Raw genomic sequence first — 21,247 nt, forward strand, 5'->3', positions numbered from 1 at the left:
TTCCAGGACAAAAATGGAAAAGTCCTAATACATTTCACCGGGATCTCCTGGTGAGGTGCTTTTGTTAAATCTACCTAAAAAAATAACAAAGTGATTAAATAATAGTAAAGTAACATTTCATATGAGTACCCTGCAGACATCCTCTTGCCCTTTAACCAGCTCTACACACTTTGAAGAGCAATTTAAGGAAGTGGTGGGCTATCATCACAAAGAAGTCTTACACTTTTTAAAGTGGAACCTTGATTTCTTGCTTTTACTATTCTTTATTATTCTTCATTGTGAGGGTTGTAAGGCACTGGCACAGGCTGCCCAGGGAAGCTTTGGCTGCCCCATCCCTGGAAGTGTTGAGGGCCAGGTCAGATGGGTCTTGGAGCAACCTGGTGTAGTGGGAGGTGTCCCCACCCATGGCAGTGGTGTTGAAACCAGATGATCTTTAGGGTCCCTTCCAAAACTGTTCTGGGATTGTGCAGGTTTTAGAATCTGTAGAAAACTTTTATATAGATTTCAGGCTTGCTCATGTTTCATTTAACTTAAACCCATCTGTGTAAACATGGAACTGAATTTGTAATCTAGCTTTTATGATAGTCTTTGGAGAAATGGTTTCATTCCAGAGCAATTTAGTGCCCCTTTTAAATGTAAAACAAAGCTAAAATTAAAACGTGGTCTGAATTGAGCTCCACCAAGTCATACAAAGCTATTTACAGTTTGTCTGATATACTGTGTATAAAAAAAAGTATAAACTTTTTTTTTAACAGAAAAGCCTGCCAGTTTGCTTATCTGTCTGGGTGTTTTGTTAGGGTTTTCCGGTTTCTTTTTTTAGCTATGGAAGACATTGTTTTTACAAAAAGACAGAAACAAAACACGGGTAAGACAAATTCTGTCCTTAGCATTTTTCCTGGAAACTGTAGAACCATCTTGGCTAAAGTTAAGGGGTAAAAAAATTGACTGGTAATAGTTGATATAGAAGATGCAAACTGTATTTGATTTAGAAAAATTTGATTTAGAATATTAGAAGCAAAGGGAAAAACCAGAGCCTCCAGAAGATCAGCACTTCTCACAGTACATGTTACTAGCCTTTGGCAAGGTAACAAACATCTACAGTCAGAAAACAATGAAGGGTCACCTCAAAAGAATAAACCCTTGGATCCTCAGATCCTCACCTGCAGCTCTTTTCACATATTAGGGGTCTGTTTTTTTCATGCTGGCTCTAGAAAACAATACTATTTATTTCTTGGTAAATTTTGTCCACAGAATTAATAGCATCTACCAATCCACTAATAATGCATATATCAATCACTAATAATGCACATATCAATCACTTGGTTTTGTGTTTTTTTTTAATGGCAGAGTCATCAGTGCAGAACTGAATTACAAGTGAAGCAGGAAGCCAGAATTCTTGCTCTTCTCTACTTACTACAGTTATTCCTGATTTTGAAGGAGGTAAGCAAACAAAAAGGAGAGAAAATCTCCAAACAGACAGAATTGTACTAGAACTCAAGCCTGATATATTTCTTTTGTGTTAAGGAGTGAAAATCATTTGAAGTATCTAGCATGGAATAGTCCAGATGTTCTGTATTCCTGGACTTCAGAAATACCTTTTGGTGGAATGAACAATAATAACAGGCAAAACAAAACCATCTACCCAATCAAGCAACCATGATACCTTTAAACTTACTATACAGATCCCACTCCATACATCACATTCTGGAAACAACATGCTCTGATAGCTTAAAAGAGATGTAACATGGAAGAAAAACATTATTTTAAAATTAAAAAAAAAATAAAAAAATAACTTGCCTCATGCTCTCACCCCTTCCAACTCCCAACACTGGCATAAATGGCAAATTTCCTAATTCCTACTCTTACATGGTACAGTTACAATGTGCTATCACACCTCACTTTATGCAATAAATTTTATATGCAGCAAGTGACTTTGGCCAACCCAGCATTCAGGCAGATACACACACACGAGGGGCAGTTCTTTAAGTGTCATGACTGCAAGCTGCCATTGTGCTCTAGTTCTGCTCCCTCATCCCACTGGGTATTTGTTTAAAGAGAAAGGTGGAAGCACAGAAATTGACTTGTGAAGCTCATTAGCAGCACACACTGCCCAGCACTGGCTGTCACCCTTGCCAGCACAGTATCTGAACTCTCATACTGTCACCTCAACATCTTTATCCTCTGCAAGGAAATGTGCTGATTTTGTCTCTATAGGTAAATGTACCTGTATCAGAGGTACTGACTGGATTTGTAAAACAGTAACAAAGCTTTCTATGATTCTTACAATAGCTTATGCCAATATAATAGAATTTTACAACCACAATACTAGTTTTGATTTGCTGAGTATTTTTATTACTGTTTCAGTTGTACAAGTTCAACATCAGGGAACAATACATAAGGTACAGTACATAGCTTGTCTTGTTCCCAGCTTTTAAAGTCACGTGTCAAGGTTCAGGCTGCAGAACAGAGAATTCCTAAAATAAAAGCAGGCACATCAAATACTGTCTTGCTACAGTATTACTGCAGTCTTGTTTGGCAAATGTAACATTAGAATGCTGCATGTACCAAAGGATTATTAACATGGATGATTTACATTCTCCTTTTCTGCCCCCATAGCATTTGTTCACATCAAAGTGACATTACTAGAAAAACACATTGCTGAGCAGTTCACTCCTTGGTTTTAATAGTGAAAAGAGTACAGCTAAGGAAACACCTCACAAAATGAAAACTGCAAAGCTGATGCACCTTCTACATAGTTAAATTTCTGTCAGGATAAACTTGAGTCTCTAACTTTTTTTCTTCCAGCCTTTGAACTTTTGCTTTAAGCTGAACAGTTATTCAGAACACTCTCATTCAGTGTTTAAATGACACTGTGATTCCAGATACTGTTCCATTTCTTTGGTTACTTTCTGTTCATTAACATCTCTTGAGCTTTTTTAATTCTTCTTCCAGCAATACAGACATCCACTCCCTCCCTTTAGCTATTGCTATTTATTTTCTTCAGCTTTTCCCTCCTCTTCAGACACTTCTGCTCACTTGTTACTCTTCTCAACATCTCTGAGCACTTCCACATCTTCAGCCATTCTGAATTTCTCTTGATAGAAAGAAAATGCTAGTCCTCTTGTTGCATCCAGTTGCTATTTGCAATACCACCTCTAAATCCTTTAAAAGTATTCACCTCTAGGAGCTTCATTATTTCCATATTTACACATGGATGTAACCCCAGTAATTCCTACGGTCTTACAAATAAAGTGATAGGTGAAAATTCAACCCACTGCATTGAATCACAGCTGGAAAAAAAAAAGAGAGCTAATAGAAGGAAACGATGAAAAATTGAAATATCAATGTATGAGGGCATATGACCCCTCAAACATTTCTTCCACCTATTGGTGTGGTGCTAAACATCTTTAAGGTGACTCACTGTCACACTTTTCTGTTCCAATAGTAGTAACAGTTTTGTTCTGTTATAAACAAGTTATGCTTCTTTAATCTGTTGATATGGGTTGTTCTAAATTCCCGCTGTTCTCTGCTAGATTCTCTTTAACTAGGTACCTAGTATCAAGAAAAATCTGCCTCCTACCTCTTGACACTAAAATGGGAGAGGGAAAAAATTCACACACATCCCATCTAATCCAGAGGTTGCTGAGATAAGCACACTTTAAAAAATATTATAGGGCAGCCTGGGTCACTGATTGCTTATAGCACGAGCAGTTTTGCAAGCGAGTTTTGCACACCTACTGAGTACAAAATGAAAGCTGTTCTTTCTTCACAGTCTCTTAGGCTTTTTATTTTAAATCAAAAGCAAGTAATTTTTATTTCTGATTGTCTGCAAAATATTTTTTGCCTGCAATTTTAAGTTTCATCTCTGTTCCTGTTACAGGTGTGAATTTATTTAGGTTTGGAGGGGGCTTTTTAGTGAAAGTGGAACAAAACAAGCCCTGTGTTAAGAAGCACATAGAGCCAAGCCATGTTTTGCTCCTTTGCCCCAGTCCTAGCACTGGCAACAGGCAGGAATGCTATTACAAATAGACAGAGAACTTCTGTTTTCAGAAAACTTTTGTTTTTACACAGCTCTGCCTGAGCACAATATACCAGTCAGATTTTAAGTCTGCAGACAAGCTAATTATTTGTGTACAATAAGAGCCATTTTGGTTATTTAACTGCATATATTTTCTTAGTATGGCCTTAGGCTTATTTTTCTGTAAGTTGAAACATTTAAAAGGAAAATACTTCATAAAAACACTGTACATTTTGAGATAAGCTAGTGCTCATGAAAAGTGCTAGGTTAACAACTTCAGAAAGTGCAGTCCTCCACATAGCCAAAAAACCTGGACAGCAACAGTGTAGGCATCTCTGGTCTGCCTGCAGCAGCTGAGGTGCCAACACAGAGAAGGGGGGAAAAGGCAATTAGCCATTAGTTTGATTCTCTGCTGACATAAATGAGCTCTGGAGCTGATGGTTGTGAGCTGAGCACCTGCCAGTCACAGCATGACTGCTGCCACTCATTGCACCTGACATACTGTACAAAACAGCTACCAGTTTTAACAACTTTATTTCTCCCCTTCTTAGTCAACTTCAAATCATCATCCTTGAGGTAGACGACCAGATATTCCAACACACTTTCCCTGCACCTTCCAGTATCACATATTTCAAGTAAAAAATATCTATTTTCAAACACTGTAGGTAATGATTTCATTTTTGCCTACAGTGTCCTTCATACTGTATCATGTCTGGAATGAGCTTTTTGGATTATATTTGATGCTTTACATTTTCAAAAGCACATAAAAAATTAGCTAAATGAGGATTGCATTAAACCCTACAATTTAATCATAATATATGATTATATATAGTATATATATTATATCTGTATAGTTTTATGGCCAAGTTACAAGCCCCTGAGAACAGAGTTTATGCAGAAACACTGGCACCAGTAACACTAGTGGATGCAGCTTTATTTAAATGTAATTAGCATAGAAAGCACCTGAAATTATTTATATTTCTATTTATAATAGATTAACTCTTTGGATATTTTCATGACTATATTAGAATACATTTGTTAACATCCATTGTGAAAAGATTGTATTTACAGACAAATGCATGAAAACTTCATGCTGAAAGGGCAAGAAGGGAAGAAGGTGCCTGATCCTCTGCCCCTCTCTACATGGGCAGTTCCTTTAAATCAGCTCATATGGGCGTGGGTCCCCTGTTTGAATAGTTACAGGTTCAGGTCTGTAATGCTTTGTGCATTTATGATTTTGACAAACTGCTATTTAAACTGTTTTTACAAATATATTCTACAGTAATTGTGTCTTTGGGCTCAGGCATCCAGCCCTGAGAGAAACATAAAGTCAGTCCCCTGCATTTTGTAAAGTCTACCAGACAGGGCATATCTCTAGAAGTAGTTGCTCTTATAACTGTACAGTGAAATGCAGCTCTCTGCCTACAACAGGATACAACCCCTCAAACATCCCAGTCACAAACCCACTGCTCTTTCACTGATTGTAAGACCTGGACAAGTGAGTCTCAGTGAAACAGTAACAACTTGCTTAAAATGCAAAACAAACCAAAGCCCAGCTCAAAATAAAGTAGATTCTAGTTTGTCACCCAACTTGTCTGTATTTTTATACCTACTGAGAGATGCTACTGTCCAAAAAAGAGACTTGAGTTCAAGATAACATTACATCATCTGTGAAAATGAAACTGTACATTTTTCAGAGCACAAGAGCTTCTTATACTTGCTATATTCTTCATTAAAGTTGTTCTAACACTTGTGAATACAAGCTTGGTTTGCAACATATTTTAAAAGACAAACTAAACATGTTTGCAGTACTTTTACAGGAAAATGGAATTCTTTCCAAACTGAAAGAATATGAATTTTGATAAGTTAGTAATGAAAAAAAATTTGTAGGTAAAAAGTGCAAATTTTTGTATATTACCTCCAGGCATTTTACACTGCTACCTACAGGGAATTTCAAAGCATCCTTCATCTTGATGTGATTTACCAGTTGAATAGTACATTTTGACCAAGAGTCATAAAGTATATTTGACTGCTCCCTCCTGACTGTACAGATGCAAAGAACACCTTGAAAGGAAAAACAACAAAAAAAGATATGCTGCTGTCAGTTTACATTTATGAGAACATTTTTACCAATACAGAGAATATGAGAATGCCACAGTGCCAAATACAAGGACATACATATACATCAGAATTCAATTTTAATCCTGTGAGAAATTTTCTAAGTGAAACCATGCTTGTGGTACAACAGGGATATATTTTTGGAATATTTTTCTGTTTGAAAAACACAAGACAATAGTTTAAAATAACTAATTAATTGAAACATGTCAGTGGGACTAAGTAGGTTCCACAGGTCATTTATCAAGTACTGCTGTATGCAGGAAATCATACCTGATTATACTGCCTCCAAAATCTCTAATGTTAGAGCTTTGGGTTGGTTTTTTGTTTTTTTTCTATGATTGCTGCTCTGAGTTGCCTACAATTTCAGGAGCTCAGAAGAGGCATTATCAGCTCACCAGCCCTCCCCACTACACCTGTTGTGCTGGACTCTGGCCAGTTAGCAGTGGCTCTATTTGTTACCACCTCTGGTAGCAGTTAAGGCTGGGTGGAATAGGAATTCAAAGAGCTGCCCAAAGCAGGGTGATGGAACTGTGGGATATCCATAACGTGTGCTTTGTGGGGAGGGATTGCACTTTCTTTGAGTGGTTATGCTAAGGCAAGAAATAACCAATATAAAACCACAGTTACAAAAATGAAATAGTCTCAGAGTCACAGTCAACTATTACTCATTTTTTGGTAAATACCACATTGTATTAATCTCTGTACCTTGTCATTTCTTTCACACAGAAATTTTAGCTTTTGTGCTTTCTTGTGCATAAATACTCCTTCCAGATTTCCTGTTTCCACAGAGCGTAGTTCAATCGCCTTCTCTCCCCAGCCCATGACCTGATTAGATTGAAGATAAGCTAAGGAAACCAAAAGAAAAAGAAATTGTGACACTATTTCACAGCTGAAACGCTGATTCTTACCTCATTTATGTCAATATGGATCTGAAGCATTACTCTTTGATAACAATATATTCTGAATTATTTGTATTTTAATTTAATAGGGAAACACTTGAAAACTGTAATTAAATTTCTCCTCTCATGCTTATTTTGGACTCTAGATACAAATCTTAAGTATGCTAACATTGTATACTTCAGAATCACAAAAGGTTGGAGGAAACCTCTGAAGGGCACCCTGTTTAACCCTAAAGCAGGGCAAAGTTACACAAGGTTACTCAGGACCTTGTCCAGATATGTTTTAATGGATATTTTACAACCTCCCTCAGTCCCTGCTGCAAAGCATCACTACTATTGAGGTTAAAGATTTATTCCCAATGCCTAAATACCCAACTGGAATTTCTCTCAGTGCAACTTGTGCCCAATTTGCCACTTATCCTTGCAGTCTATGTGTCCAAGCAAAGTCCTGACTCTGTCTACTCTATACCCTCCCATGAGGAATCTGGAATTGCATTTACTACAGAGTTTAGCTTCATCTGAAACCTAAATACCTTTGAATCTGAGACTATAGCATGATTAATTTGGTACCCCTAGCTATTCTCTTCACATTGATGATTACATGCACTATCTCCAAAACAAAGGATACTCCAGTACTGTGGAAGCTTACTACATTACCTCTTAATCTGACAATTAAATGAGAAATTGAAATTGTGATGAAGGAGTTAACACCACAGATTTCAAATAGGCACAGTTTTAATGGAAGTCCTCTGATCAGGGCATGTATGGGCTTCCAAGGTAGAACCATATTAGTTATGCTCTATTGATAATCAGTGCTCAGAAATTGCTCTTGCTCAACTCTGAACTCTGGTGCTCTGAAGTGATGTTGAGGGAACATGGGTGTTTGATGAGTTCTGAGCTTCCGTGGACAGTGCTTGTCTGCCCTGCATTATTAGTGTAAGCAATGTCTCTTCCTTACAACCTTGCTGATTTAGATTTTTGCCTAAAAATTGAACTTTTAGTACAGACTGATAGAGGAAGCAACAGCCTGCAATTCTACTCTGAAATGATATAAAAAAATAAAGGCACTCTGCTGAGTAACTGTGTATCCTTTTCTAGCAGTTGTTGACTTGATATTGCTTGAAATCCTTCTTTAAAATTATTTTCAAATTATACCTCCTAGGAAACATGGTTTGGCTACAATGTTGTGACTGTAGTTCCCTTAAAGTTAGCCAATTTCCCCTAAATCTGTTTAGTAGACTTCCTTCTCAATTACTCTTTGTTCACACTGAAGGCTTCCCTGCCACTGGAGCTGAGAGCATGAAAATTCTTTTCCAGCATCCCAGTCATGTAGAAAGAGGAACAGACCTTTCTGTTTGAAAAGAAAAACAGCAGCGAACAACTAAGGATAAGTGGAATAGGGGAATTTTCTAAAAAATCAAACTCCTGAAATCAATACATTTCAAATCTTTTCTCTGTGCTTCAGTTCCCAGGCTGTACAAGGGGGCACTGCTGCTGTAGGCTGTGAGCAGAACTGTCATTAACATTCTCAATGACTGCAGCAGCAGTAGCATGATGAGCAGCAACCATGCAGTGTGCAGTTAGTATCTAAAAAGGCAGGCCCAGACCACACATAAAGTAAGATAAAAATTACACAACAATCAGACTTTGCTATTTTTTGTAGCAGCTGACACCACAGGAACCTTTTCTAACTTTGCTTTTGAACACAGCAGAGGCAGAGGCACACTGTGCTTCTGGGAGGTGGGACAGCAAGGCAGGTGTGCATATCTATATTTATATCTAAAAGTAGATTGAAAGCATTCTATGGCTGTTTAGTATAGGTCACATAGGTCCAGTAACAAAAGACTAAATCCACACTTAAGTCTCCTTATCTTTTCCACTACATGGCATTCAAGTTGTCAATACTCTCAGAATATTTTGAGTTGGAAGGGACCTCAGGAAAGAACCTAAGGGACTTAAGATCAAATAGTTCCAACCCCCTACATGGACAGGGACACTTCCCACTAGAGCAGGTTGCTTCAAGCCCCATCCAGCCTGGCCTATGAACACTTCCAGGGATGGAGCATTCACAGCTTCCCTGGGTAACCTGTTAGTGTTTCACTATGCTTACAGTAAAGAATTCCTTCCTAGTGTCTAACCTAACTCTACCCCCTTCCAGTTTAAAGCCAGTCCCCACCTGTCCTATCATTCTATGCCACTGTAAGAAGTCCCTCCCCAGCTTTCCTGTAGCCCCTTCAGGTACTGGAAGGTGCTCTGAGGTCTCCCCAGAGCCTTCTCTTCTTCAGGCTCAACAACCCCACCTCTCAGCCCGTCTTCATAGAAGAGGTGCTCCAGTCCTCTCAGCACCTTCACAGCTCTCCTTTGGACTTGCTCCAAAAACTCTCTGTCTTTCCTGTGATGGGGCCTCCAGGACTGGATGCAGTACTCCAGGTGGGAATATGTCTATGGGAGTATGCTGTATCTGTATCAGCTGTGTCCAGCATGCCTTTGGCAGGTTTCAATTTGATAGCATCCTTGCAGCTCTCAGTAACAGCTTAATTAGGCTCAGCTGCAACCTCTAGGTCATCCAGGATATAAAGCTCTGGATGAACAGCCCACTACTGCTATGTTTGTATGAGACCTGATCTCCAAGCAGTAGTACAATAGGAACATAATAAAACATATCCTAAGTTCAGCCACTGCTGCTCTGCTGGCTGGCCAGGATACTGAGAACTTCTCAACTGACAATAGCAAGTTTCAGTTGAGGTACAAGTAGCACAAAAACTCATTTCTGCAGCAGAACCAGTAAGTTCCTTCTCAAATTGCATCTATGGAATACCACCTAAACAAAAAGGCTCCATTATAACACTTGTGGGATTGTCCAGTTACAAGGATTTATCTATACATAGAAATTAATTTGGAGGATAGGCTGTGAATTTAAAGGTCAGTACTGAATCTTGATAATCCTCCCATGTGGGAGCATTCACAAGTTTGTGAAATTAATGAGAGCAGATTAGATATTTGGAATTTAATGGAACAAACTCACTGTTGGAACAAAAGCTCCTAAACCATGAGGCAACTTAAGAATAATTACTCTGAGTCTGCTTTCCACCTCAAGAAGCTATAGATAAAAATATCCTACCTGTCCAACTGGCAACATCTAAGGGTGCTTATCTTAGACACAATGCAAGATTGTAGTGGTTTCTAGTAAGTGTAGACTTACCCACTCTGGTCCTTTGGACAGCAAAAAAGGAATGTACTGATGTGCTAATATTGCTTAACTGACCAGAACTCCCCCACTTCACCCAGGTTACTCTATACCTTAAAAGACCTACAAGTTGGTACATGAGCTGAGGTTCTTGTTATACCATTTGCACCATCATTCCTCTCTGGACATCAATGAATATATGCCATAAAGGTTGTACAGCAAAGTGAGATCAAAATCTGTCTCTAACATCAAGAAAGCATTATCAACACCCTCAACTTGGGGCAAGACTTGATGTTTTGGGTTTAGAGTGTGACTTCACATTACAGGCAAGTGAGTGCTTCAAGGGGAAATGGCTGAGGAAGACAGGAAGGGTGAAAGACATCACTGAGCCCTACTGGATCCATTAACTTCTATCAGGGTTCACTGGCTCGAGCTAATGATCTCAGTATCACAGCAGCAGAGTACTCACAGAATGAATGAGTCAAGTGCACTTGGTACCACAGAACCCAGGAATCTCTACAGTATCACTTCCCTTCTTAACATTTCATGTTTTATCTCCTTCGATCTCTTTCCCTTAAAAAATCCCTCGCCTCACATCTGAATTTGACTCACAGCATTAAGTGGTTATGGCCAAACTGACCTCTGCATGAGAGCAGGATCAGGGCAGCTTTTATCAAACTATTAAAAAATGGGGTTTTCTGGTTAGTGTTACAGAAATAGGCAGGAAAGAACCTTAACACACCTTCTTTCCACATCTCTGTGCCACATCAGTATCACTTCTGATAGTTGTTTGTCTAACGTGACCTTAAAGACCTCTAGTGATGGAGACTCCAAAAATTCCCCAGGCAACTGATTCCAGATCAACCAAGAAGTTTGAAATCAACAAACTGAACAGAAGTTAAAAAAGTCTGACCCACTTTTGCATGCCTGAGCCATGATATCAAACTCCATTTCACCAGGCAAAAGTGTGTGCTGCTTTACAGAATTCTTTTTGGAGATAGTCAGCATGCACATAGGTGAAATCCAGTGCAAAAAAGCTACTGAATTTTGCTTTTGTATACATGTTTGGGAAAATTGCTTCAGGCAAGTATGCAGCTGAGCACAAACATTAAAAGGAGAATATCCAGTGATTATTTTGGTGAGAATAAAACATACCAGCTATAAGAGGCCAGACAGATCTTAAAACTGAGTACACTTCTACAGAATCCTTTGGCCCTCCAGTCAAACCCTGGATGCTCTTTGAAATCATGACTCTTACTGGTTCCCCGCTCTTTGAGGAAAGGATGCTTGTTTATTTTTAGCCAAGTGGAAGGGAAACTTGTTGAGGGTTGGTAATGGAAATAACCCACAGAGACACCAAGTGTCCTGTGACACAGCAAATCTCTTTCCTACTGAAACCCAGCTTCAAGCTCTCCAATGCTGCTGCTGATCAAGGACTGCTTAGCTACTTGCATGTATTTCTGCCTTTATTGCCCATGCTTTGAAACTTACTGCCCTAGAAGTTAAGCAATTTTGGGTAGGAAAACTGAAGAAAGAGTTGGTAACTTCTCTTGTGCAAGTCTGTTAAATAGTTTTAGTGTCACTATTTATGTTACCTGGATAGGAGTGGCCATTTTTGTTCCTCCAGTCAAAACCATGGAGAACTTTTACTAAATGAGATTTTAGCTAGAGAGCTAAAACCAAGACAGGAAAAAAAAACCAAAACCCAAGGCTGAATAAAATCACAAATGGACAAATTAAGAAACTAGACATGGAAAGCAGGTGTTTTTCTGCTGCATGGTTTGGTTAGATTGCCCTGGGCAGGGCTAACACATGCAGTTCCCTAACCATCCCCAGGCAAGCTAAGACTAAATTTATGACCAGCCCTATTTTTATCTTTATTTTCCCCAAACATGTTTATTTCTATGCATCTCCAAAGCTTCTCTGCTTCCCATTACTGCTCACGCTTTCTAATTATTTCAGTAGAACTGATAAGCCAACCCAGAAATGTAGCTGGGTGACAAGTTTGCTTGTTTGAAGGCTTTTTGCTGATTCCTGGGGAAATTGCACAGGAAGTTTGGCCAACAAGAAACATTTGTATCATAGCAGGCATTTTCTGTGGGTGAGCTGGTCAGCAACTGTTTCAAAAGCTGGTGGGTATTTTGATAGAGCACCGAGGCAGAAACTCAAACACCTTTTGGTAATGCTGTTTCTCTAGATAACATCCTTTTTCCTTCTAGTAAGTACATGGCAATGGAAATAAGGACTTTTATTGGTTCCCCACCCCATGAATATCCAGTTTTGTGCCAGTCCTCTAAAACTACATATGTAAAGAATTCATTACTCACACAAAAGGGAAAAAGTGTTCCCAAATCTTATTAAGTTGATATTTCTTAAAGCCTTTTTAAATCCTGTTTTATAGAAAGAGTCTTACAGCTATATTTGTATTTAGCCCTAGATATGTGAGATACCTTTCAGATTAAACACAGATAGAGTACTTCTACAGTTTTAATTTCCCACGGGATTTGAGTTTCCTCTCTCCAATTTCTTATTAACAGATGGGTCACAGAGGTCCCAACTTAAAGACTAGGAGAGTAAGTTATATTTAGATTCCCTGCCCTAAATCCATCCATTATAATACCAACTTTTTTAATTGTTGCAGTCAAGATATCCTCACCAACTACAGAAGTTTTCTTTCAAAATAATTGTTTAAAGAAATAAAGAAATGAGCAAAGGATGATGAGAGAGCACCCCAAGGTTAACACATAACCCTTCTATCTCTGAAACAGAGTGTAAAAACTTTTAGATAAGCTCATACAGACTTGTATCTCACATCATCATCACAAAGGATGACAACTTCTGTTAAAAACAAACCATTTGTGAGATACAAGTGCTGCAGCAGAAATGCAAGGCTTAAGCTAACATTGGAAAATTTTCAAATGACAACTGCTGGTGTGTTTGGAGACTGCCTCCCTTCAGCTGTGAAATCTGCAGACTCATTAACAACTGAAGAGATGGATGGATAGAGAGAAAAATCTTTCCTTCCAGAGAAAACCTGCAGTCTTGCTTTCTGAGCACTGGGAGGTTTACAAGGCACTGTTTCCTCAGCCCTTCTGACCTTAGCCACCCAAAATATTTTATCTAACTGACCCTGTTTCCTCAGGATGTTTCATTATACCTGTCCTAGTTCTCTGTCCCTGGATGGGCACCTCTTCTCCATTTGGAGGTGCTCATTTCTCTAGACTGACTACAGATAAAATCTAAACTACTCACTCAGACAAGACTCTTAGCTTCTACACAGTAAAATTCACCAGACAGGATCCCACCCTCAGAATTATCTTCTCCATCCTCTTCCTATTGAATGCCCCTAAAATTCTGTAACAAAAATGTCCAGGCAATTTCATACTGATAGTTTTCAGTGCAAATGATTATCATCATAGTATGCTGAAGAACAGGAGAAACAGCTGCACGAACACGTGGAAAGGGGAATGTCCAAATGGCATTCCTTCTATTAGGATGTAATCAACCTTGAGAAACAGAGAATATCATTTCTAGCCAGATGGATACCAAGGATGTTTTAAATTTAGAGTCATTACCTGGCACAAAAGAACACCTATTCAGCCCATCCAAAGTGGTGAAGCTTTATTCACTTCAGTGCCAGCTGGGTACACATAAGAAAATTTTTACTGACACTAAGGAAGTGTCATTTCTAGGCTACAGCAATGCTTTACAAACCCATTTCATATCTGTGGGTTTGATGATTCAGTAACACTAAGAAAATGATCTTAAACTCTCTTCTGAGACATTCCTGCAAGCTCCATCTACATTAAGTGAAAAAGCTTTGAGAGTGATCATGCCCAGTAACAGGAACTGGAAATTTCCAAGCAGAAGTCAGAGACCTATGCAGCCCTTCTTGCAATATTCCCCTTTCTAAAACAGGAGACAAGAAATCCCTTTGTTTCTTATATATCATCTGCGTTTGAAACAGGGTATCTACTTAGCAACAGTGACTCTTTAGGAGAAAACATATAGAAAAATACAACTAGAAATGCCTGAAATTGTTACAAATAACATCCATAGTTTGAAAAATGTGAGATTAGGGTTAATCTGCGGTGGGACGCTTTAATAAATGCAGATGATTTTAAAATTCTTCCTTCCCAAGGAAGAAGAAAGGAGTTGTAACCACTGTAACCAGTGTAGCATGGGGAAAAACAAAGGTGAGTTTCAACATTTAAGAAAATCATGTATCATATATGCACACCCTAAGGTGGACAAGACACTACAGTTTTATGAAAGTATTTGTGTTAAGTAAGCTGGCTACTTACAGCAAAGCCTAAGGAAGCACATCCCATAACAACTTCTTGAAAGCTGCTGTTTCCTCCAGATAGTACTCATCAGAGTTCAGCTTACAGTTATATTCAATACCTCTCACTAGAACTACAACTACCCTGGCAAAGTAATTACTGTCTGATTATTGATTATTTCTTTTGGTGTTTCTAACAATCCAGAGGGGATGTAGAATTTCACCATATCAAAGGCCATTCCTATGAAAAATTGAGAAGTGACCTGATATATTTTTGTTATGCCCTGTAGCTCTGAATATGAGCTGGAAATTGGAAATAGGGCTATTCAGTGAAGGGAAGGATACACTGTATTGTTACCTCATAACCTTTTACCTGTTTTGTTTTGGTTTTTTTAAAACTGAAGGAGCTTTGTTGCTGAATTTTATTGAAACAGTGCAAAAAGTTATTCATCGTGTAGCAATTTGTTTCCCAGAGGCAGGCTTCTTGCCCTCAGTACTGTTGAAAACCTACAAATGTCAGACCTGGCATTTACTCACGGGTGTTATTCTACTGATTTTAATGGACTTTTCCCCAAACTAGAAATGAAAGGAGAAAGGTGAACATCCTGGACTTTTTCACATTTTGTGCCAAGGTAATATTATGCTTTTTTACAATCTAAGTGTCTTGGGATTTTGTTGTTTGTTAGTATATTGGTTTTAAGACAACGAACAGAAGCCAGCCAGGAAAGAAATTAAAAGCAACAAATAATGAAACCAAAAATCTGCCTGTGTTGGTTTTGGTTTTCCCCACACTGTTAATTTGAAGCCCTCTAGAAAAGGTGAAACAAACAGTTGTCCTGGCTACAATACAGTCAGAATCCTCTCCTACAAAGCCAACTGCAAGCATGGAGAGGTTGAGAATCTATTAGAAACACCCTGGGCTGCCAGCACTGTAAATTTAAAGCCATAAAATTAAGAGGCCATTTGACAGTAGTTACAGACCTCCTCAAAAACTGACCTCTGCAGTTGTGAAGTTTTATGTAAAACATGATGGACTATGAATAACCCCAATAGGAAACAAGAGCACCTTTTTTCCCCTCTGTAATTCACATCATTTTTGCTTTGAAAACTGGTGATAAGCTGCATCCTCAGTCAGGTTTGGCTCTGTAGTCAAGGTACGATGCAATAAACAACATGACAAGAATACAAATGCTATGATCCAAATGTGGAGACCTACTGCAATCATTGGTTTCCTTAACACAAACACACATAAATCTGTTTACTCTTTACACATCTGGTTTGCTCAAAAGTTGCTTTATGTGCCATACAACCCCTTTCTTATGGATAACACACCTCATAAAGAAGTCAGGCTTCATGCAGAAGGATCTTACATTTAATGAAGTGCTATTTTTCATACATACCTACAGATGCTGGCATTTCTCCCCACTGTAAAACAGTCTCCTTGGTGAAATGCCCATATATATCAATGTAGATGCCTTCATCTTCATAGGTGAGTAAAAGCTCCATTCCACTGGTGTTCGGGAGGATGATAATGGCATGTGGGCGAATAGTCCCCTGGATCTAGAATCAGATTTTACTAAGATTTATATCAGAAGATGGACCACAATTTTAGTGACTACATCAATCTAATCTAGCTTGGCAGAGAAATAAACAGAATAGCTCATGGTTCATGGAAAGTGAAAGAAATGCCTGTGTTCAGAAAGGCTGTAGAGTTTGCTAGGTAGCCTCTGAAACAGGCTTTCTCCCCTCCTTACCCCTTTGAATATGATAGTAGGTTTGCAAACAAATCAGCATTCAATATTTCACTTTATATTTACCAGTATTAATTGGTTTCAAGAAGCCATGCTGCTACTGAGACACAATAATATTTACTTACTCACAAAACACTTGCATTACATGAACAGAAGAGAGGTGGAATAAATTTGAATTCACAGTTTTAGTTCAGAAGATGGAAGGACGAAAGCTTCCACATTCCAGGAAATCAGTGCTTTCACTTTCCATGATACTTGCCTATCCCCACTTGCAAGCTAAAACCTGTAAATTTAACAATATTTACAAGTTGAAAATTTACCTGGACCTTTCAAATACAACCTACTCTCTGTCCTTCCCTTCCCACATCCTGCACTAAAAATAGTTCCCCATTTAAATGCTGTTCAGCATACATTTTCTGCATGCCTCAGGAACAGTGCATTTCACTATCACAAATTGCTTGAACATCTGTTCAATGCACTCGAATCTCTCCCAGAAGCCAACACGTTGCCAGTGAAAAAAACTTCCAAGTACACAACTGTGAAGGTGGGGTTTTATAAAAGCCTTTTTGAAAGAAAAAAAAAGGACAGCCGTAAAAACAATAACAAAGCATTTCCTTGTTTAAAGCACTACTCCAAACAGGATGTTCAATAGTAAATCAAACTACTACAATTAATAGTTTCATAGGAAGCATATGACGGGAGTTTCTACATCATTTTCACAAGCCAACACACAGATTTTTTTCTTTTTTTCCCTTCAAGCACATACATTTATGCACACCATAAGGGCACAATGAACAGTAAAAGAAGCACAGAAGCTGTACTTGCCCAACTGAACACCCTCAGGCCAACCACTTGACTCCGTGCCTCCGCAACAACTATCCGTAACACTAGAACGGGAATCCAGAGCCGCAGAGCAATTTTAATGCGTTGCCTTGGTACGCGCATGAGCGATCGAAGCAGGTAAGAGATGAAGAAAGAGGTGGGGAACCAGGAAAAGAGGCTACCAGAAAGCAAGAGTATCTAAAGTCAGCCTGTTCAAGTCTGGTCTGTCGCCACCACAAAGCTGCTTGAGAGGCTTATCCGGTTCTAGCAGATGCTCTTTAAAATAATAAAATACCGAAAAAGATAGAGCCACCGTGGCAGCAGATTTATTTCAGGTCTGAGGATCTAAAGGGAAAATATATTTTTAGTACACACTAACTTTTGGTTGAGGAGCACACACAAATGGAGTCAGTCTTAAAGGTGCCCCACATATTCAGGACAGTCGCCTGGGAAATCTCTCTCATCAGGTACATAATTATATTTGCAGCCTGTTGAAAACAAAACCCTCTAAGAAAGAAGGTTCACTTCATTTCTTTGACTTTCTTAACTCGGGCAATTATGCTAATGATCTTTTTGACAAGTCATTATTCACCTTGCTTAGCAACCACCTCTCAGGGATGGTATGCAGGCACCAACCCTTAGATTTAGAAAGTAATGAGAATTTTTCATAGTTGCATAGTTAAAAAAGCTATTAATTGATTAAATAATCTCTCTAAGAAAACAAACATTAAATCCCATTTAAAAAAACCCTAAAAACCACAGAAATAAAAAGTACAAGCTTTTAGCAAGTGATTAGGTGATTCAACAGTTCATTCTGAACAGCTAGGAAAGGCACTTTTTAACTAAGAAAAGATTATGAACTTAGCAGCTTTCTTCAAACATTGTGTCCATCAGAAACAAAGCTCTGACAGAACTCACAGAATTTGCTGTCAGGGCAGCAGAGCAATCAAGTGGCTTGCAGAGGAGGCATAGGGTTCCCTCTGAGGGTTCCTTTTGGTTTGAAAATGTGGGGCTGAGAGTGGAGGAAAAAGATATAAAATAAAAGTACTGAAGGCACAAGCTGCAACGTGCAGATCTGGGATGAGATTTCTTTGCACCTCCTAAGCAGAACTTTGGGACACATTTAGCCTACAAGGAGGTTGTGGCACCCTCTGCTCCTGGGGAGCTCTCTTGACTTCAAGGAGTTTTCAAGCATGCCCAGAAGTTCCCTTGCCAGGAGACTCCCATCAGACTAGAGCCATGGGAACCTGCTAGTTTGCTGGACCTAAGCCCCCGAGTTTCTCTGGCTTTTAGGACTCACAGCTTTGAAAGGAACTATCTAGAACAGCAAAAAAAATTAATCAAACAAAAAAAGATTAAAACCATAGCACAGACTTCACACTGGACAGCCCCATGCCAGCCATTCACTTCTCCAGAGGAATTACTTTACTGTTACCTGAGTTTAAGCAGGATTTAGTGCAGCCACCATCACCTCAATGCCTCAATGAACAATGCAGTACATACACACCAGCCTGAAATAATCATCTTCATGCTAACTTCTTAACTATCAAATGAGAAAATCCTGAGGTAAATGTAATTTTTTTTTTTTTTTTTTTTTTTTTTTTAAGGACTGATTTCACAGGCAACTGAACAGTAAGAAGATCAGCAAATCTGTCTTCTCTGGAAGTTGGGGTTTAGCAAAGTCATGACTGGAAGGCAAATCACATTTTGCACAAAGCCTGGATCTGTAACCATGTGAAACAAATGCAACTTTGATGGTGAAGAAATTGGGATTATTCATAGGTACACATGTATACCTGGTACTCACTGATGCAATGGCAACATGCTTGCAGTGGAATAAGATTAAAATATGTTGAAACAGTCTTTGTAATCCAGGCCAAATTTCATCTTAATTCAGTGATAATTTAATCAGCTCATAGGCAAGTGGCAGATCATCAGCACATGCGGCAGATTGTAAAAGTCACTTAAATTCATGTAGATATTATTGTGTCTTTGATTGCTAAAGAACTCCAGGATAAATAAATTAAAAATAGTACTTTCCATAGAACAGGCTTTCTGACATTAAATTATAAAAATTTATATTCTAAATGTGACAAAAGCCTTTTAATAGAATTCCAGTGTTAGGAAAGTATGTGAAATGTGTTTTTTTATTAGCTGATGTGCAATAATTATTACTTTACCCTGTCATTTGAAACACAGAACAACTTTTAGCCTGATCATCATCTATCACACAGAACAGAGGCATTTATGTTATTTTTTGGAGCATCTTACGTGTGTTGGAAGGTACAGGTCATACACAGATCCAGAGTCCACATCAATAGCATGAAAGCCAACCAGGGAGCCATATATGACTTTTAATCTTTGTCCATTTTCTACGGTCAGGTCAACTGACAGTGGTTTGTGATGAAGTGAGGTAAAGGACTGGAAAAAGAAAAAATACACTATATAACACAGTAAAGCTGTTGGTTTACAGGTCTATATATTTGATCTTAAGAATTTTTGAAAGTCAAAAGTTAGAAAGCTGTTTTTCTTAAATAGCAGGTTACATTTAAGGAGCTAAGTATCCATTACCCACTGAGCTCTGAGGAGAGCTGCAGAATTCACTTGCTTTGGAAAAAGCTCAGAGTCTAGAAACATACTAAGCAAAAATTAAGCTGACCATCCATGTTCAATTTCCCTCTTTTGAGGGAATCCAGCATCGATTTTGTAATCTCAGATGTACATCTTGGCACAGCACTGAAGCAAGTTACATCTTACAGAATCACAGCAGTGACAGTTCTATGCCTGCCATCTCCAATGTATGTCAAAAGAGCTACATTTTCTTTAAAAGAATCCTTGTTTTATCTTTAACTAGAAAAAAATGCTATACAAAATAACAAAAAGCAAAAGCAAAGAGCAGATGAGAGACAGTGATAGATCTGAACCAAAGTGAAGTTCCACTTACCTTAAAAGCCATGAATTTGTGATAAGGCTTTGGAGCCCAAGCATAAACCTCCACTGAGTTTTTCAAAGCAATTACAAGGAATTTGATTCTCTCGTATTTTACTGTAATACAAGAAGAGCAATTCCTTAGGTACCAGACAGACATTTAAATCAAAGACCATCTCATCACATGAATTAGTTTCAATGGACTACTAGGAGAGGAGACATTATCCAGCAAGGGAGACTAATGGATTCTGGACATCAATGTTTAATAACACCAGTGACAATACCTTAACTCAAAACCTAGAGATCATTTATTCTCAGTGAAGCCAGATGACTGTTAACAACATTTATATGTTGCTTTTCATATGCCTATGAAATTAAAAAAAAATTAAAAGCTTATTAGTTAGAAAAAAAAGGTCTTGACCCAGTAGCAAAGCCAACCTCCCTTTTTTTTGTGAACAACACACTAACACTGCTGGTTGTGAAGAAGCTTCTTTTGAAGGAATGGTGGTTGTTGGCTAAAGAAGTCTGTTACACTCTGCAGGATGAATTTTTTTTATGAGTTTTCATTTTACTGTTCATGTGTGGGGTTAAATTCCTGTGCTCCAGTCTGGGCAGGACTCCCATGTTTCTGGGATGAGTAAGCATTTCAGAGGTGAGTAATTTCTCTAAGCTGATTAAGTTTATCTTGAGCACATCCAGAATAAATGATGAATCATGCATTGAAAATTAAGGTTTCTTTGTACATTGTGTTTCCAGTCTGTCAGAGACAAGCATTTGCTTTGGAACAGAACATTAGGGTACTGCATCCCAACACATTCACCCTGCATTTTATATTTAGTGTCTGCCTGGCAAGGACTTTTTAGAAGATGTAGATGTTATGCTACTGAACTAAGGTTTTTTGGTGGGAGAAAGGCTTGAACAGCCCTTGCTGCTTACAGAAACAGCAGTACACATTGGCCAAAAATATAGCAGAGGCATGAAGACTTGATAAGGATGGACACTGATCAGGAAAGTCTCACATAGGCCAAGGAAAAAAACCCACCAAAAACACCACAACGCAGAACAGCACATTGTTTTCCTCCTTGACTTGGACAAATGGCTGTAAAACCAAAGGTCAAGATACAAGATGCACCAAGAGAAAAAAAATCAGCAGCTGTTTTGTCAAGGAGTGACTTGTCATATGCAAACACAGATGCTCCTACCAAATGTTTGCCTAATTTTAGAATAACTTTTTTGTAAGAA

At 38.5% G+C, this 21,247-nt stretch overlaps 1 protein-coding gene and 1 long non-coding RNA gene across 6 annotated transcripts in view; one reads left to right on the plus strand and one right to left on the minus strand.

Annotated features, from left to right (window-relative positions):
• LOC139802668 (uncharacterized) overlaps positions 1–20,731 on the plus strand; it is a 23,127-nt gene extending 2,396 nt beyond the window's left edge. For 2 of the 4 annotated variants that reach the window (XR_011728743.1, XR_011728740.1), the window contains exons 2-4: positions 1,348–1,440; positions 17,015–17,215; positions 18,685–20,731. This is a non-coding gene — a long non-coding RNA (uncharacterized lncRNA). Of the gene's footprint in view, positions 1–1,347; positions 1,441–7,218; positions 7,316–14,367; positions 14,392–15,903; positions 15,994–17,014; positions 17,216–18,684 lie in introns of those variants that run through there. The other 2 variants (XR_011728742.1, XR_011728741.1) reach the window with 2 other exon arrangements.
• NRK (Nik related kinase) overlaps positions 2,327–21,247 on the minus strand; it is a 99,367-nt gene continuing 80,446 nt past the window's right edge. The window contains exons 27-31 of one of the 2 annotated variants that reach the window (XM_071758041.1): positions 20,022–20,122; positions 19,349–19,498; positions 15,905–16,064; positions 6,842–6,981; positions 2,327–6,082 (exon numbers count right to left, since the gene is read on the minus strand). In XM_071758041.1, coding sequence (XP_071614142.1) covers positions 5,999–6,082; positions 6,842–6,981; positions 15,905–16,064; positions 19,349–19,498; positions 20,022–20,122 — 635 coding nt within the window. In that variant the 3' untranslated portion in view covers positions 2,327–5,998. Of the gene's footprint in view, positions 6,083–6,841; positions 6,982–15,904; positions 16,065–17,144; positions 17,256–19,348; positions 19,499–20,021; positions 20,123–21,247 lie in introns of those variants that run through there. The other variant, XM_071758042.1, reaches the window with a different exon arrangement.

This window comes from Heliangelus exortis, chromosome 14 (genome assembly GCF_036169615.1).
Source record: "Heliangelus exortis chromosome 14, bHelExo1.hap1, whole genome shotgun sequence".
Taxonomy (NCBI): Eukaryota; Metazoa; Chordata; class Aves; order Apodiformes; family Trochilidae; genus Heliangelus; species Heliangelus exortis.